The sequence below is a fragment of the Mercenaria mercenaria genome, chromosome 6, assembly GCF_021730395.1.
Source record: "Mercenaria mercenaria strain notata chromosome 6, MADL_Memer_1, whole genome shotgun sequence".
NCBI lineage: Eukaryota > Metazoa > Mollusca > Bivalvia > Venerida > Veneridae > Mercenaria > Mercenaria mercenaria.
In genome coordinates this window covers 60856001-60875014 of record NC_069366.1, presented here as the reverse complement: position 1 = coordinate 60875014, position 19014 = coordinate 60856001, and the positions used below count along the sequence as shown (strand labels likewise).

Here is a 19014-nt window from a genome sequence, read left to right as displayed (position 1 = left end):
AATTGATACAATTTAAAAGGTCAGCTGTTGTCATCAACTGCGAAAATATTTCATTCAATGTGACTATTGTATTTCAGATGTGTTTATAATAAGTTTAAAATAAAAAAAAATTGTATTTGGTGGGTGCAATGGCAATTTTCCAGTTAATGGTAAAATAATAAAACGTTTTTATTACAAGAGGTTTTGACCCGTTTTATTTGGAGATACATTGCATGTTTGCTCTTCAGTCCTTTTTACAGTTGAGCGCTCAACTTCTCTTTTAGTCTATGTCTAACAAAAGAGGTGTAAGACGCCATGAAAAATAGTTGTTAAGGTTCATTTTAACATAAAATTGCTGTTCTTGTCACTTTTCGGGGGTGTTTTAACAGGAGAGAAAACGTGTGTTAACAGAGAAATTCTTGCGCTCACGTGCTGTTATAACACCTTTTTATATTATGCGCGTTCAGAGGCAAAGCGTAAACGCATTACGGCCCTAAAACAGATAACTAGTATTCAAAAGGAAATGACGTCAACGTGAAAAAACAACGCAGACATTCCCGCGCGTTTTCATGGAAATTTAATGAAGTTGACGGATAATTTATTCGTTTGTCAGTTTTTTACGCACTTTATGTTAGAACAGCGTTAACGCATGTTCATTTCGTGTTATAACATCTTCAGAATCCCTCGGGAAACGTTGGTATCCTCGCCCTACCGGGCTCGGGCACAAACCCATCCCTCGGGATTCTGCAGATAATATAACACGAAAAATCATGCGTTATCCCTACATTGGAACTCGGCTGCTTTGATATTTGTCTGCTGTTCTGTTCTGTCGGGTTTCGCTATTGCTTTACCTTCTGCAACGGCACTGAGTATATTTATAAATTGTTTGTAAATCAAATTATAATAATATCCTTTGGAAGCATGGAACACAATCATTGGAAGCATAGGACACAATCATTGGAAGCACAGAACACAACCATTGGAAGCATAGAACACAACCAAGCTAAACAATAGCAGACTTGGTTTAACTGAGTCAGTTTCTGGGATGTAAAAGAATGCGAAACACCCCTCACATCACCTAGTTCCGCCTTAAACAGAATTCTGTTATTGCAGTATTGATCAGACTCCATGGCCGAACCCTTTTGCTTCTGATTTCAATGTACTTTCATTAATCTATGTTAAAATAATGCATGTGTTTATTTGTAATATAAACATGTATTGATTCGTTTGCAATAAAATATGTTTAAACTAAGGACCGGAAGATTTTTATATCATTATTTGCAGCAGCATTTTTGTGTATCATGTCCGTGTATAAGGGATTCACCTGTTAGGGGTTACTCTTATGTATATTGTTTATACACCTGGAACATGGTGTGGAATAGAGGGCAAGGGATTGTTCCAAATTAACCAGTTAAAACACCCCGGCGATAGTTTTGCAACTGGTCATTCCAATGTGTTGCTGCAATATATTCCTTATTTACGTTTTGAGTTTTCTACTTGTATTTGTCATGTTCAAAAATGGCCTCGGTTTCTTAATCCCCGAAACGAACGGATGGAAGAGAGAAAATAAAATGATAAACTTTGTTTCAACTATGACAACACTATCATTTGCCCTTGATGCCCCTCTGAGTGTAATTGGGGAGATTCCGTGTTAAACACAGTGGAGGACGGAGGACGAGTTAAGTGGAAAAAAAACACTAAGAGCTATGATCAATTCAGAATGAATACAGTTTTTCACTTATAACGAGTAATTAAGGGACTAAAAAGCTACGTGCAAGATTCCAGTGAAACAGATCATCACAAACATTTTTATTGAATTAAACCTTCCTCTTAAACCTCTTTTTAGCCCTATTTGTTGAGGCGATAGCTTATGATTATTTTAGTAGTCAATTGTTTGTGCCGTTTGACATTGATTTGTACTGATTTTTTATCAATTTTTATATTTTAGGTAGTTCTACTGATTATAGCAAGTTTGGGTAATTTGTATTCCCAGATTGCATGCTATACTTCTTGTTACGTTCGGAAATAATCCTATTTCAAATTCAACTCTATTAAGAATAGCTGAAAACAATGAATAATCCAGAGACAGTAGTGAAAATGAAACAAGAGGGTCATTGAGCCTAAAGCGCTCACCTGTGTACAAGGCTTCAAGGGTGTTTGTATAAGTACAGAGTTAGGTTTCTTCTATGTTAGCCTATATTATATATAGGTCACACACATTTTTGAACCTAGGGCAATAATTTGAACAATTATGATAGAAATTACAAATCTGATATCACATGCTCAATATCAAGGCTCCAGCTATTATTGATTCAGAGAAGAAGATATTCAAAGTTTCTTATATAAAAGCCTATAGTAAGTACATGTCAGACACAGGGGCGCGGCCATGTTTTTGACCTTAGGGCAATAATTTGGACAAGTATGGTGAAGCGTCAAACCCTTATATCACATGCCAAATATCAAAGCTCTAGAGAAAAGGATTTTTAAAGTCTGATAGCTGAAAACCTATTTTTCATCTAAAAGACCCGTATGTTCAATGAACCGGAACTATTTTAACAACCTTCCAGAGATCGTTTGTGTAAAGTTTCATCACTCCATTCAGTGGTTTTGGAGGAGATATTGTTTAAAGAAATTGTTGATGAAAAGTGACCTCGCCCTCTAGCGGCAATTTGTAGAAGGTCACACAAGAACCATTTGTGTAAAATTATCTTAAAATCGGGCCAGCAGTTTCACACAAAAAGATTCTTAAAGTTTCCACTATATACATATAGGGAAAACTGACCACGCCCTCTGGTGGTCATGTTTTTTGACGAATCAAAATAATTTGAACAACCTTGGTAGAGGGTCACACAAGGACCATTTGTGCAAAATTATTTTTAAACCGTGCAGTTTCCACTATATACACATAGGAAAAAGTGACCACGACACCTGGCGGCCATGTTTTTTGACAAATCGGTATAATTTGAACGATCTTGGTAGAGGGTGACAAAAGGACCATTTGTGTGAAATTATTTAAAAATCGGACCATCGGTTTTAGGAGATGTCGTTTGAAGATTTTTTTTATATGTTAGCTCTGGCGGCCCCTATGTGCATCCAAGCGGAACCGTTTGAACAACTTTGGAAGAGGACCATCCAAGGAACATCCATGCCAAGTTTCTTCAAAATCCATTCAGTGGTTTTGGCGGAGATTTCATTTAAACACAATTGTTGACGGACGGACGAACGCATGACGGACACAGCGCGATCACAATAGCTCACCATGAGCATAGCTCAGGTGAGCTAAAAAATGTATTGAAAATCAGGTGGATGGGGTGTAAATTAAACTGATTGAATAAATAAATTCTATTTTTTCTTCAAACCGCAGTGCAAAGAAGAACAAATAAATTACATGTACTTAAATTACTTACCTACTGACTTTATTTTTAACATTTGTAGTTGAACAACACTATTAGTTTGGCCTAAGGCAAAGTTTAACATTTTTGGGTCATTAGAAAAAGTAGATCTATAAAGTTTGATTACATTTCCATCTATTCAAGAGCCATTACTGTCTAGTTTTCGTGCCGACATCTGTGTTTCATCAAAACAGTTAAAAGAAATTATGCCTCTTCTGTGTTAGCAAGCTGAAATATGATCATTTTGACAGATTCGGGACCATGGCTCTCGTGTTATTTGAACAAACTTTTCCATAATTACTGAATTTCTTGGTGTCTTTGTGGCCATATACACTCTTGGTGATCTAACCCAAAATTGCTGTAGAAATGTGACATGAAATATGTTAACAGAAGGGGATATGGCCAGTTTGGCAGCTAAGGAGTCGTGTACCTCGTGTCACAAATTATTTGAGCAAATTTTCCCAGATCAACTTTTCCAAGATCTTATGGCCAGGAACATTTTGACTGATGACAGACGAAGTGCAGTCACAATATTACCCTGGTTCATCTGGATGCTCAGGTGAGCTTTTTCATAACAAGAGGGCCAAGATGGCCCTAGGTCGCTCACCTGAGTAACACACTATCAGTGTAAACATGTTTTACCTAGTGTTTCATGGAGACAAATATTCTGACCAATTTTCATTAAGATTGGACCAAAAAAACGTGGCCTCTTGAGTGTAAACAAGCATTTTCTTTGATTTGACCTAGTGACTTATTTTTTTACCCCCACATGATCCAGATTCAAACTTGTCCAAAATTTAATGAAAACAAACATTCTGACAATGTTTCGGGAAGATTGGAGCAAAAAAGTGGCCTCTAGAGTGTATACAAGCTTTTCCTTTGATTTAATATAGTGACCTAGTTTTTGGCCCCACGTGACACAGATTTGAAATCATCCAAGACTTCATGATAACAAACATTCTGACCAAGTTTTATGAAGATAGAATAAAACATGTGCCCCCCTAGGGTGTAAAAAGCTTATTCTTTTATTTGACCTGGTGACCTAGTTTTTGACCCCACATGACCAAGATAAAAATTCATCCGAGATTTAATGCAGACAAACATTCTGACCAAGTTTCATGCCAGCAAATGAAAACTAGAAGATGCTTTTGTAGAAAAGCGCATGTCTCCCCAATGCATAGTCATTTAGGCAAGTACTCAATAGGGGTCAGGAGCAAAAGTCAAAGAGACACTGATGGTTGGCTGTAATAGGGATCATGTACTTGGCATGTCCAATCATCCCAGTAAGTTTCAACATTCTGGCTCAAGTGGTTCTCAAGTTATGAACTGGAAACGGTTTTCCATGTTTAGGCCCATGTGACCTTGACCTTTAATCGAGTGACCCCAAAATCAGTAGGGGTCATCAACTATGCATGTCCAATTATCCTATTAAGTTTCAACATTCTGTGTCAAGTGGTTCTCAAGTTATTGATTGGAAAGAGTTTTCTATGTTCAGCCCCCTGTGCCCTGACCTTTGACGGAGTGACCCCAAAAACAATAGGGGTCATCTTCTTGGCAAGTCCTATCACCTATGAAGTTTAAAAATTCTAGGTCAAATGGTTTTTAAGTTATTGACCGGAAATAGATTTCCATGTCCTGTCTGCTGCGACCTTAACCTTAAAAATAGTGACCCCAAAATCAACAGGGATCATCTACTCTGCATATACAATCATCCTATGAAGTTTCAACATTCTGGGTCAAGTGGTTCTCAAGTTACTGACTGGAAATGGTTTTCCATGTTCTGGCCCTGTGACCTTGACCTTTAATAAAGTGACCCTAAAATCAATAGGAGTTATCTACTCTGCATGTTCAATCATCCTATGAAGTTTCAACATTCTGGATCAAGTGGTTCTCAAGTTATTGACTGGAAAGAGTTTTCTATGTTCAGACGCCTGTGACCTTGACATTTGATGGAGTGACCCCAAAAACATTAGGGGTCATCTACTTTGTAAGTCCTATCACCATATGAAGTTATGAAGTTTGAAGGTTCTAGGTCAAAAAAGTTTTTGACCGGAAATGGATTTCCATGTTCTGTCCACTGTGACCTTGACCTTAAATAGAGTGACTCCAAAATCAATAGAGGTCATCTACTCTGCATGTCCAATCATCCTCTGAAGTTTCAACATTCTGGGACAAGTGATTCTCAAGTTACTGACCGGAAATGGTTTTCCATGTTTAGGCCCCTGTGACCTTGATCTTTAACAGAATGACCCCAAAATCAAGAGGAGTTATCCACTCTGCATGTTCAATTATCCTATGAAGTTTCAACATTCTGGGTCAAGTGGTTCTCAAGCTATTGATCAGAAATGGTTTTACATGTTCAGGGCCCTGTGACCTTGACCTTTAGTAGAGTGAAACCAAAATCAATAGGGGTCATCTACTCTGCATGTCCAATCATCCTATGAAGTTTCAACATTCTGGGTCAAGTGGTTCTCAAGTTATTGATCAGAAATGGTTTTCCATGTTCAGGCCCCTGTGACCTTGACCTTTGACGGAGTGACCAAAAAAACAATAAGGATCGTATACTCTATAAGCTCTGCCAACCTATGAAGTTAAAGGTTCTAGGTCAAATGATTCTCCAGTTATTGATCGGAAATGTAGTGTGACGGACGGACAGACGGACGGAAGGACAGACAGGGCAAAAACAATATGTCTTCCCCATTGGGGGCAGGGGGCTGAGACATAAATACAGCCCCTGTTGCGTGCACGAGTTTTTCTTTGATTTTATCAGGTGACCTAGTTTTAGACCGCTGATGATCCAGATTCAAACTTGGGCTAAAGATCATCAAGATCATCATTTTGACCAAGATTCATGAAGACAGGGTCCCTGGAGTGTTATCAAGCTTTTCCTTTGATTTGACCAGATGACCTAGTTTTTCACCCCACATGACCCTGTTTCAAATTTGACCTAGAGATCATTAAGACAAACATTCTGACCAAGTTTCAGAAAGATTGTGTCACAACTGTGGCCTCTAGTGTTCACAAGCTTTTCCTTTCATTTGACAGGTGACCTAGTTTTTCACCCTACATGACCCAGATTTGAACTTGACCTAGAGGTCATCAAGACATTCAGACCGATTATCATGAGTTTGAAACTTAAATTGTGGTCTCTAGAATGTTAAGATTTTCCATTGATCTGGCCTACTGACCTAGTTTTTGACCCCACATGACCCAGTTTCAAATTTGACCTAGAGATCATCAAGACAAAAATTCTGACCAAGCTTCATAAAGATTGAGTCACAACTGTGGCCTCTAGAGTGTTCACAAACTTTTTTTTGATCTGGTCTACTGGTCTAGTTTTTGACCCCAAATGCCCCAGTTTTGAACTAGACCAAGAAATCATCAACACAAACATTCTGACCAAGTTTCATAAAGATTGAGTCACAACTGTGGCCTCTAGAGTGTTCACAAGCTTTTCCTTTCATCTGGCCTACTGACCTAGTTTTTGACCCTACACGAACCAGTTTCGAACTTGACCTAGAGATCATCAAGACAAACATTCTGACCAAGATTCATAAAGATTGAGTTACAACTGTGGCCTCTAGAGTGTTCAAAAGCTTCTCCTTTGATTTGACCCGGTGACCTAGTTTTTGACCCCACTTGACCCAGATTCAAACTTGACCTAGAGATCATCAAGACAAACATTCTGACCAAGTTTCATAAAGATTGGGTCACAACTGTGGCCTCTAGAGTGTTCACAAGGCAAATGTTGACGGACGACACACAATGCACGCCAAGGGACGCTGGACAATGACCGGTCACAATACCTCACTTTGTGCTCAGGTGAGCTAACAAGAGCTGTCACAGGAGACAGCACGCTTGACTATTTCGCTGCTGGATAGTGAAAATGGGCACATCTGACTCCAATGTCGATGAAAGTACTGGACAATAGCTTATGTTTGTGTCAAAATAGTAAGGTAATAAAAGAGATAAAGTTACCAAAACATTTAATAAGTATAATTCTAAGCAAAAAGGGGGCATTATTCATGAAATATTGGTGCAAGAGTGGTGCACCTTGTGTCATATGATGTGGGTGATGATGTGCAACAACTACCTTAAGTTTGAATCAAAGCTATTTAGTAATAACTGAGATAGAGTTAAAGTGCACCAAAACTTTATCGTGGAAAGGGGAGATAATTAATACAAGAGGGCCATGAAGGCCCTGTATCGCTCACCTGACCTACTGGCCTAAAGATCATCAAGATTAACATTCTGATCAAGTTTCATTAAGATATGGTCATAAATGTGGCCTCTAAAGTGTTAAATAGCTTTTCCTTCGATTTGACCTAGTGACCTAGTTTTTGACCAGACATGACCCAGATTCGAACTTGACCTAAAGATCACCAAGATTAACATTCTGACTAAGTTTCGTGAAGATACAGTCATAAATGTGGCTTCTAGAGTGTTAACAAGCTTTTCCTTTGATTTGACCTAGTGACCTAGTTTTTGACCCCACCTGACCAAAATTTGAACTTGACTTATAGATCATCAAGATTAACATTCTGACCTGTTTTTGATCCTACATGACTCAGGTTCAAACTGGACCTTGAGATCATCAAGATTAACATTCTGACCAAGTTTCATGAAGATACAGTCATAAATCTGGCCTCTACAGTGTTAACATGCTTTTCCTTTGATTTGACCTGGTGATCTAGTTTTTGATCCTGGATGACCCAATATCAAACTCATCCAAGACTTTATTGAGGGTAACATTCTGACCAAGTTTCATTAAGATTGGGCCCAAATTGTGGCCTCTACAGTGTTAACAAGCTTTTCCTTTGATTTGACCTGATGACCTAGTTTTTGACTCCAGATGACCCAATATCAAATTCATCCAAGATTTTATTGAGGGTAACATTCTGACCAAGTTCCATTAAGACTGGGCCAAAATTGTGACCTCTAGAGTGTTAACAAGCTTTTCCTTTGATTTGACCTGGTGACCTAGTTTTTAACCCCAGATGACCCAATATCGAACTCGTCCAAGATTTTATTGAGGGTAACATTCTGACCAAGTTTCATTAAGATTGGGTCAAAATTGTGACCTCTAGAGTGTTAACAAGCTTTTCCTTTGATTTGACCTGGTGACCTAGTTTTCGAACCCAGATGACCCAATATCGAACTCATTCAAGATTTTATTAAGGGTAACATTCTGACCAAGTTTCATTAAGATTGGGCCAAAATTGTGATCTCTAGAGTGTTAACAAGCTTTTCCTTTGATTTGACCTGGTGACCAAGTTTTTGACCCCAGATGACCCAATATCAAAGTCGTCCAAGATTTTTATGAGGGTAACATTCTGACCAAGTTTCATTAAGATTAGGCTAAAATTGTGACCTCTAGAGTGTTAACAGTCAAATGGTTTACAATGGATGACGGACACAGGGCGATCACAAAAGCTCACGTTGAGCACTTTGTGCTCAAGTGAGCTTAAAACTTGTTGCCAGAGCTATGGCCCTTGTGTCATATGATATGGGTGGTAAGGTGGAACAACTATTTTAAGTTTGAATCAAATTCATTTAGTAATAATTGAGATAGAGTGAAAGTGCACCAAAACTTTAACTTGAAATTCTAGGTGAAAAGGGGGATACTTCATGAAATATTTGTGCAAGGTTATGGCCCTTGTGTCATATGATGTGAGTGATGATGTGGAACAACTATTTAAAGTTTGAATAAAATCCTTTTAGTAATAGCAGAGATAGAGTGAAAGTGCATCAAAACTTTAACCTGAAATTCTAAGTAAAAAGGGGGCATAATTCATGGAAAATTGGTTCCAGAGTTATGGACCTTGTGTCATAAGATGTGGGTGATGATGTGAAACAAATATTTTAAATTTGAATCAAATCCATATAGTAACAAGAGGGCCAAGATGGCCCTAGGTTGCTCACCTGATAAACACACCATAACAGTGTAAACATGTTTGACATAGTGATTTCATGGAAACAAATATTCTGACCAATTTTCATTAGGATTGGATCAAAAATGTGGTCTCTTTAAGTGTAAACAAGCATTTTCTTCAATTTGACCTAGTGACCTAGTTTTTGAGCTAAGATGACCTATATTCGAATTTGGACTAGATTTGATCAAGGCAATCAGTCTGACTAAATTTCATCAACCTCGATTAGAAAATACAGCCTCTATCGAATACAAAACGTTTTTCTTTGATTTGACCTAGTGACCTAGTTTTCGACCCCAGATGACCCATTTTCAAAACTGGTCTAGATTTCATCAAGGTTATCATTCTGACAAAATTTCATAAGATCAGTTGAAAAATACAGCCTCTATCGCATACACAAGGGTTTTCTTTGATTTGACCTAGTGACCTACTTTTTAACCCCAGATAACCCATTTTCAAACTCGGCCCAGATTTCATCAAGGCAATCATTCTGACCAAAATTCATGAAGATAAAATGAAAAATACAGCCTCTATCGCATACACAAAGTTTTTCCTTGATTTGACCTAGTGACCTGGTTTTTGACCCAGGGTGACCCATTTTCGAACTTGGCCTAGATTTCATCAAGGTTATCATTCTGACAAAATTTCATGAAGATCAGTTGAAAAATACAGCCTCTAGCGCATACATAAGGGTTTTCTTTGATTTGACCTAGTGACCTACTTTTTAATCCCAGATTACCCATTTTCAAACTCGGCCTAGATTTCATCAAGGTAATCATTCTGACCAAAATTCATGAAGATAAAATGAAAAATACAGCCTCTATCGCATACACAAGGTTTCTCCTTGATTTGACCTAGTGACCGAGTTTTTGACCCAGGGTGACCCATTTTCGAATTTGGCCTAGACTTCATCAAGGTAATCACTCTGACAAAATTTCATGAAGATCAATTGAAAAATACAGCCTCTATCGCATACACAAGGTTTTTCCTTGATTTGACCTAGTGACCTAGTTTTTGACCCCAGATGACCCATTTTCGAACTCGGACTAGATTTCATCAAGGTGATAATTCTGACAAAATTTCATGAAGATCAGTTGAAAAATACAGCCTCTATCGTATACACAAGGTTTTTCCCAGATTTGACCTAGTGACCGAGTTTTTGACCCCGGGTGACCCATTTTCGAATCTGGCCTAGATTTCATCAAGGTTATCATTCTGACAAAATTTCATGAAGACCAATTGAAAAATACAGCCTCTATCGCATACACAAGGTTGTTCTTTGATTTGACCTAGTGACCTAGTTTTTGACCCCAGATGACCCATTTTCGAACTCGGCCTAGATTTCATCAAGGTAATCATTCTGACCAAAATTCATGAAGATCAGTTGAAAAATACAGCCTCTATCGCATACACAAGCTAAATGTTGACGGACGACAGACAGACGCCGGACATCGAGCGATCAGAAAAACTCACCTGAGCATTGCTCAGGTGAGCTAATAACTGAGATAGAGTGAAAGTGCACCAAAACTTTAACCTGAAATTCTAAGTCAAAAGGGGGGATAATTCACGAAATATTGGTGCAAGAGTTCTGGCCCTTGTGCCATTTGATGTGGGTGATGATGAGGAATAATTATTGTAAGTTTGAAACAAATCCATCAAGTAATTACAGAGATAAAGAGAAAGTGCATCAAAACTTTAACCAAAGTGCGGACGCCAAGGGTCGAGTAGGACAGCTCTCCATACTTCTTATAGTCAAGCTAAAAATTGCATAAATCAGGAAGCATACTGCTGAACTTGTTAAATACAAAAACTAAATTATGTTAGACATTGTTTATTGATTTATCTGCCATAAACAAATTTATACAAACCATAAAAAAAGAGTGCTAAAAATTTCAAACATAACGTACAGTTCAGAGAAGAAATACACTTACCTCTACAGGTGGGGGGGGGGGGGGGGGGGGGAGCATTGTGACTGGGTCACAATTTCATGAAAATACTTAAGTTTGTTAACTGATTTAGTAAGTACGTTAATTTGCTTAAGTTTTCATTTTTATTATGCAAATTAATGTATGCAAGGTAATTAACAAAGTTAGGTATTTTTGTGAAATCTGGGCCAGAAATTTTACTTATAAGCTAAGAAACCTGTCCATTTTAAGACAAATTGTTATAATATTAAGACAAAAACAAACTTAAATAATCAAACACACACACTTTCTGGTTCTTTTTCAAATCCAGTGACTATCCAGTGCATTTATTTAATCCACTTCAATAATTCAAAAATAAAACACTAGCTCAAGGCAGCTGATTTGTATAAAAAGACAATTAGCAAACTCCTTGCTATTACACAGTCTCCTATACTACTTTGAGTATTTTTTTGGCCAATAATGTAGCCCCATAAAAACAAATGGGTTTCTGTAACAACTACTGAATTAAAACAGCAGACATTGAGGCCAGTTGTCAGTACAGGTTTACAGCTGTTAACCAACTTTATTAACTAAATTTGTCTAAAATCCAGACCTCGAAAAATCCAAACCTATACTTCCCTTAAATGATCCTTTTGACATACTTATTCATAGTGGTTTAATAACAAAATAGAAAAGTCTTTTAATAAAATATGCAATACTTTTATATATTCAGAAGTACAAGTTTATAACTCAATCAATACTCCATGTGGACTACACTCTCTGTCGGACCCGTTTTCCAGTAAAACAGACCTTGGAGGAATGTGCTTACATAATTTTCAGGAAATGTCATTTTGAAGAATGATACAATGTCAGTTTAGTAAACAACAAGAGCTGTCGGATGACAGCGCGCTCGACTATTCGAAGAATTGATTGAAGAATGGGGTCTAAATATTTCCATAGATTTTCAGACTAAACAAAAAAATGGATTAAACAAAAAATGTTCCTGTATTTGTGGATTTCGATTAGTCTTGCACTAAATGGCAATGTGTGACCATGATGGCAAATATGTTAAGTTATATGTTAGGCAAAACATGGACTTATATGAAAATTTTAACTAATTTCCAAGTCCAAAAAGGGCCATAATTCAGTCAAAATAGTTGACAGAGTTATGTACTCTTGCCTACAGATGGAAATCATGTTGATAAACTAGTGTTAAAAGTTTCAAAGCCACAGTTCAAAAAGTTTTGACAAAACGCTGACTTGTAAGAAAAACTGAATAAATTTCAAAGTCCAGAAAGGGCCATAATTCAGTCAAAATAATTGTCAGAGTTATGTACTCTTGCCTACAGATGGAAATCATAATGATAAACAAGTGTTTAAAGTTTAAAAGCCATATGTCAAATAGTCTTGACAAAACATGGACATTTACAAAACAGAACCAATTTCCAAGTTCAAAAAGGGCCATAATTCAGCCAAAAAAGATGAGAGAGTTACGTACTCTTGCCTATTGATAGAGACTATTATACTGAACAAGATATAAAAGTTTCAAAGCCATATGTCAAACACTTTACACAAAATATAAACTGGTACGAAAAACTTAACCAAGATTTCTAAGTCAAAAGGGGCCATAATTCAGTCAAAATGCTTGATGGAGTTATGTACTCTTGCCTACCACTGGACATTGTGATGGTAAACAAGTGTTGAAAGTTTCAAAGCTTTATCTTAAAAGATTTTGTCAAAACGTGGACTGGTACGAAAAACTTAACCAAGATTTCTAAGACAAAAAGGGGCCATAATTCAACCAAAATGCTTGATGGAGTTATGTACTCTTGCCTACAACTGGACATGGTGATGGTAAACAAGTGTTGAAAGTTTCAAAGCTTTATCTCAAAAGACTTTGTCAAAATATGAACTGGTACGAAAAACTTAACCAAGATTTCTAAGTCAAAAGGGGCCATAATTCAGTCAAAATGCTTGACAGAGTTATGTACTCTTGCCTATAACTGGACAAGGTGATGGTAAACAAGTGTTGAAAGTTTCAAAGCTTTATCTCAAAAGACTTTGTCAAAATGTGGACTGGTACGAACAACTCAACCAGGGTGTGACGCCGACGCCGACACCGACGCCGACACCGACGCCGACGCCGTGGTGAGTAGGATAGCTCTACTTATTCTTCGAATAGTCGAGCTAAAAATCAAAATACATTAACCCAATGGAACAAGTAAAAACACAAGTGTTTCTGGATGTGGAAAATGATCCTTCTATTCTAGACCAATAACAGAAAAATTACAGCACATGTACATATATTGCATTTTCAGTTTCTAATTGTTATCACAAATAACTGCCATTGCTCAACAGGAGTTTATCTAAATCTAATTTCATTTTATTTCACAGTTTATTTGTACAAATAAGAGATAAACATTTTATCACTGCTTTGTGAATGGCAAAAATCACAGCAATTCAAATATACTACAAGAATCAACAAACTATAAGTCCTGAAAAAGTGTTTTAAAACATTAATTGTCAAACATATTATTTGTAAACAGGTTAAAAATACTCTAAACATACAAAAAACGATCATTTATAATGTACAAGAGAAAAAAACAGTATCTTAAATAACGTAACAAAAACAAGGTCATTATAACATTTTACTTCATTAATCCATGAACTACTCTAATTGCATTGCTTTTAAAGCGGCATGCCTCCAAATCGTTTGACAACAAAAATTTTTTTTTTTTAGATAGATCTATCTTGAAATAAATTCTACATGTATATTTCTTATGAAGGCTTTAAAACTTAACTACTGACAGACTTTATGTTACGGAAAAACATGAGAATTTGCTGTTTTTACTACTTTTTATGATGAAAATTGAAAAGCATTTGTCACGCTTTTACTCCAGGTAAACTGTCTCGATTATAAATATCTATATTTTGAAGTCATTATTCACTACTTCAGCTATAGCGCTATTGGTTACGACGACGGGAAAATGTCTTTATTGCCGCGGCGGTCCGGGGTAGATTCCCGATGCGGTCATCTTTTTTTCCTGATTTTGAAGTTTTAAAATATTTTAGAAACAAAAATTCATATGCTAATGTTCATAACATGACCAAACTTCAATTTGAAAGAAAGACTGTTTTTAAACCAAATATGGAGACATGCTGCTTTAAAAATGTTTCTTAATTTTTTTTTGTCCGGAAGAAATATCACAATTTTTATTCATGCAAATACCAACAAGAGGGCCAAGATGGCCCTAGGTCGCTCACCTAAGAAACACTCCATAACAGTGTAAAACATGTTTGACCTAGTGATTTCATGGAAACAAATATTCTGACCAATTTTTATTAAGATTGGACCAAAAAATTGGTCTCTTGCAATAAAACACGCATTTTCTTAGATATGACCTAGTTTTTGACCCTAGATGACCCATGTTCAAACTCGACCTAGATTTTATCAAGGCAATCATTCTGACCAAAATTCATGAAGATCAACTGAAAAATACAGCCGCTATCACATACAGAAGTTTTTTCTTTGATTTGACCAAGTGACCTAGTTTTTGACCTCAGATGACCCATATTCAATTCGACCTAGATTTCATTAAGGCAATCAACCTGACCAAATTTCATAAATATCAACTGAAAAAAACAGTCTCTATCGCATACACAAGATTTTTCTTTAATTTGACCTAGTGACCTAGTTTTTGACCTCAGATAACCCATATTCAAAACCGACCTAGTTTTCATCAAGGCAATCACTCTGACCAAATTTCATGAAGATCAATTGAAAACTACATCCTCTATTGCATACACAATGTTTTTCTTCGATTTGACCTAGTGACCTAGTTTTTGACCCCAGATGACCCATTTTCGAAATCAGCCTAGATTTCATCAAGGTAATCATTCTGGCTAAATTTCATAAAGATCAGTTGAAAAATACAGCCCCTATTGCATACACAAGGTTTTTCTTTGATTTGACCTAGTGACCTAGTTTTTGACCCCAGATGACCCATTTTCGAACTTGGTCTAAATTTCATCAAGGCAATCATTCTGACCAAAATTCATGAAGATCAATTGAAAAATACAGCCTCTATCGCATACACAAGGTTTTCCTTTGATTTGACCTAGTGACCTAGTTTTTGACCCGAGATGACCCCTTTTCGAACTCGGCCTAGATTTCATCAAGGTTATCATTCTGACAAAATTTCATGAAGATCAGTTGAAAAATACCGCCTCTATCGCATACACAAGGTTTTTCTTTGATTTGACCTAGTGACCTAGTTTTTGACCCCAGATGACCCATTTTCGAACTCGGCCTAGATTTCATCAAGGCAATCATTCTGACCAAAATTCATGAAGATCAATTGAAAAATACAGCCTCTATCGCATACACAAGGTTTTTCTTTGATTTGACCTAGTGACCTAGTTTTTGACCCGAGATGACCCATTTTCGAATTCGGCCTAAATTTCATCAAGGTTATCATTCTGACCAATATTCATGAAGAAGAATTGAAAAATACAGCCTCTATCGCATACACAAGGTTTTTCTTTGATTTGACCTAGTGACCTAGTTTTTGACCCCAGATGACCCATTTTCGAACTCGGCTTAGATTTCATCAAGGTTATCATTCTGACCAATATTCATGAAGATTAATTGAAAAATACCACCTCTATCGCATACACAAGGTTTTTCTTTGATTTGACCTAGTGACCTAGTTTTTGACCCGAGATGACCCATTTTCGAACTCGGCCTAGATTTCATCAAGGTTATCATTCTGACCAATATTCATGAAGATTAAATGAAAAATACAGTCTCTATCGCATACACAAGGTTTTTCTTCGATTTGACCTAGTGACCTAGTTTTTGACCCGAGATGACCCATTTTCGAACTCGGCCTAGATTTCATCAAGGTTATCATTCTGACCATTATTCATGAAGATTAATTGAAAAATAAAGCCTCTATCGCATACACAAGCTAAATGTTGACAGAAGACGGACGACAGACGCCAGACGACGGACGCCGGACATCGAGCGATCAGAAAAACTCACCTGAGCATTGCTCAGGTGAGCTAAAAAGGGGCTATAAATATATAGGCAATGAAGGCAGATGGCTCTTCACCACCAAGTTTTAATAATAGTCAAGAAATACAATGTGAAATAGTTGCTCTACAACCATAATACATAGTTCTGTAGGTTCCGGCAAATTAACTTAAAATTTTCTTCAAAATCCATTTACAGTATAATTATACTCTTGGCTATGAATAGTTATAAAATTGTCCAGACAGAATCCTGCAGCCATGCCAATAACCTGGAGAAAGTACAAAAACTGGGTATTGGCACGCAGTTTATTTACAGAAATTCCAGCCTACCAAATCAATAAACTACAGCGAGTCCAAAATCATGCCGCTAGAGTAGTCAAGAATGCTTCCTATGAAAAACCAAGTACTGAACTTCTGAAAGAATTACACTGGCTTCCAGTTAAGGCTAGAGTCATGTTCAAAGTTTTAGTAATAGTCTTCCGTGTCATCAACGGTACAGCTCCAGTACATCTGAGGGAAATGTTTGTACCTACTCGACAACGATACAGACTTCGCTCACAAAGTGACACTAACTTTAACATCCCTAGACGGCGAACAAAATTAGCAGACAGATCTATAGCAGTCGTTGGTCCCAAATGGTGGAACGATCTGCCTAGCTATCTGAAAAACATTCAGTCTGAAGCCAGCTTTAGATCAAAACTGAAAACACATTTATTTAGGCAGTTTCATGAACAATGAGTGTAGTCTTGTTTAAATACAAAATATCAGAAGTGGTGTAAAATAGTATTTATACATGTCCAAATCTTTAAATCTAAGTTCTAGAATTTTGTTCATATTTTGTATGTATATATGTTAAATGTGTGTTATATAATTGTAAAGTGCAATAGAATATTTTATAATTTTTGAGCTACATAAATGCCATGTATTTATTTGTATAACTGGAAGTAAGGTTAAAACATAAAATAAACAACTCATTAAATGGTTATGAAGTGCCTTCAGTAGTAAATGGCACAATTAACTTAAATTTGCACTTGACCTAGACGCTGGAAGTTGAAATGTGCCAATTATTACCACTTCAGGCACGCCATTACCGTAATGATAAGTACATAATGTATAAATGCCTGTACCTTACCATACTTTGTCTTTATAATAATGAAAAATAAAATTTCACACAATGTTCATGTGAAAGTCAATAATCAAAATGAAACCATTTTAAAAATACTATCAAAAATGAAGCAACACTTTAATAAGCAGAAAAGTAAATAATCTCATGCCTTTCTACCCACTGTTCACATGAAGTGGACACAACGGTTTACTTGTAAGACCCCAACTTCAAAACCAGTTCGAGCCCAAATAAAATGACTGACATTCAGATAAGAAGGGTATCGGTGCTTAACACCTGGAATGCTTGAGAACTAAGGAAGCTGCTGAAATAGAAACATTTTTTTGTGTCGTGCACTTTTCTGCTACTCAAATAACTAATATTCTCCTGAGGAAGCCGCCCATATGGGTTAAAGATGGTTATTCTACATAGTCTTACATACATTATTTATAACAGAGCAGAATTTTCCTAAATTTCCTGTATTTAAAGTTTTATTTTAACTGATATCTAGCCACAGTTTCAATTATGTTTTAAGCTTATATGTGTTTTACCAGTTTATCAATACAGTAATTGAGATTTCATCATTGAATTGTAAACAGGCATGCAGAATTTTTTTGCTAGTATAATATATATTGAAAATGAAATAAGTGCCTGTGGTATCAAAATCTAGAACATTTTGATTTTAATCTTTCTACCATTCAACTGTCTACATTTATTTGTAATGAGCCACAGACTATTTTATGCAGATGCTAAGAATTATATAAAGTGATTTACTGCATTTATGTTCATGTTTCCATGTACCACATAAACATGTACTGAAAATCTCCATCATTCTATTAACCCTTACCCTGCTATATTTCTAAAATTGACTAGTCCATTATCCAATCTGGGCAGTACCACTTATCATTCAAAGGGTATTTCACTGAAAATTTACTGACTGAATAGCAAACAGTGCAGACCATGATCAGACTGCACAGATGTGCAGGCTGATATTGGTCTGCACTGGTCGAAAGGGCAAAATCACTTGCCACCAGCAGGCTAAGGTTAAGGAAAGATTCTGTATTTTATCAAATCTTACAATTTCGTCTTCAACTTACACTTTTCTTCTACAATTTTTTTATCTTTTACTTTGAAGTTTGGCACTGCAGGTGAGGAGCCCAGCAACTTTTAACTGAGCATGTTAAACACAAAAATAGCTCTTTCAAATGGAACTGTGTAACACCTATTTAAGCTGGTATGAATTTAAGTGTGGGTATATCTGACATAAAAACTTTAAGCAGCACTGAAGACATATTGCATACAATTAAGAAGACATTAATATTAAATATTAAATACATGTACCAAATAAACTTTATTAATGTGACAGTTCTATGACACACAACAGTATGATTTTTGTGGAATATTCCGCAGTTTTTGCACATCCCGGTAACACTCCTCTATGCAGCTGGACCAATCACTTTGCTTGTTCTGATCATACCAAGGTATGTTGCACGAATAAGGAATAACACGCCAATCACAAATGCACCTGCATGAAAATAAAGGGGTATAATTAGAGACTGTCTATTAGTGAAAGCAAATGTCTCCCTGTACCACAATATTTAACAGAAAGGTGACTTGATATCCAGCCACACCACAAAGACAATTAGTGACATTTTTTGTTTGTTCTTTTTTTG

At 36.5% G+C, this 19014-nt stretch overlaps 1 protein-coding gene across 2 annotated transcripts in view; it reads right to left on the bottom strand.

The window, feature by feature from the left end:
* Window positions 1-11116: 11116 nt before the first annotated feature.
* LOC123548748 (type 2 phosphatidylinositol 4,5-bisphosphate 4-phosphatase-like) overlaps window positions 11117-19014 on the bottom strand; it is a 30685-nt gene continuing 22787 nt past the window's right edge. For both annotated transcript variants that reach the window (XM_045336262.2, XM_045336261.2), the window contains exon 8: window positions 11117-18866. In XM_045336262.2, the coding sequence (XP_045192197.1) occupies window positions 18778-18866 (89 nt within the window). In that variant the 3' untranslated portion in view covers window positions 11117-18777. The remainder of the gene's footprint in view (window positions 18867-19014) is intronic.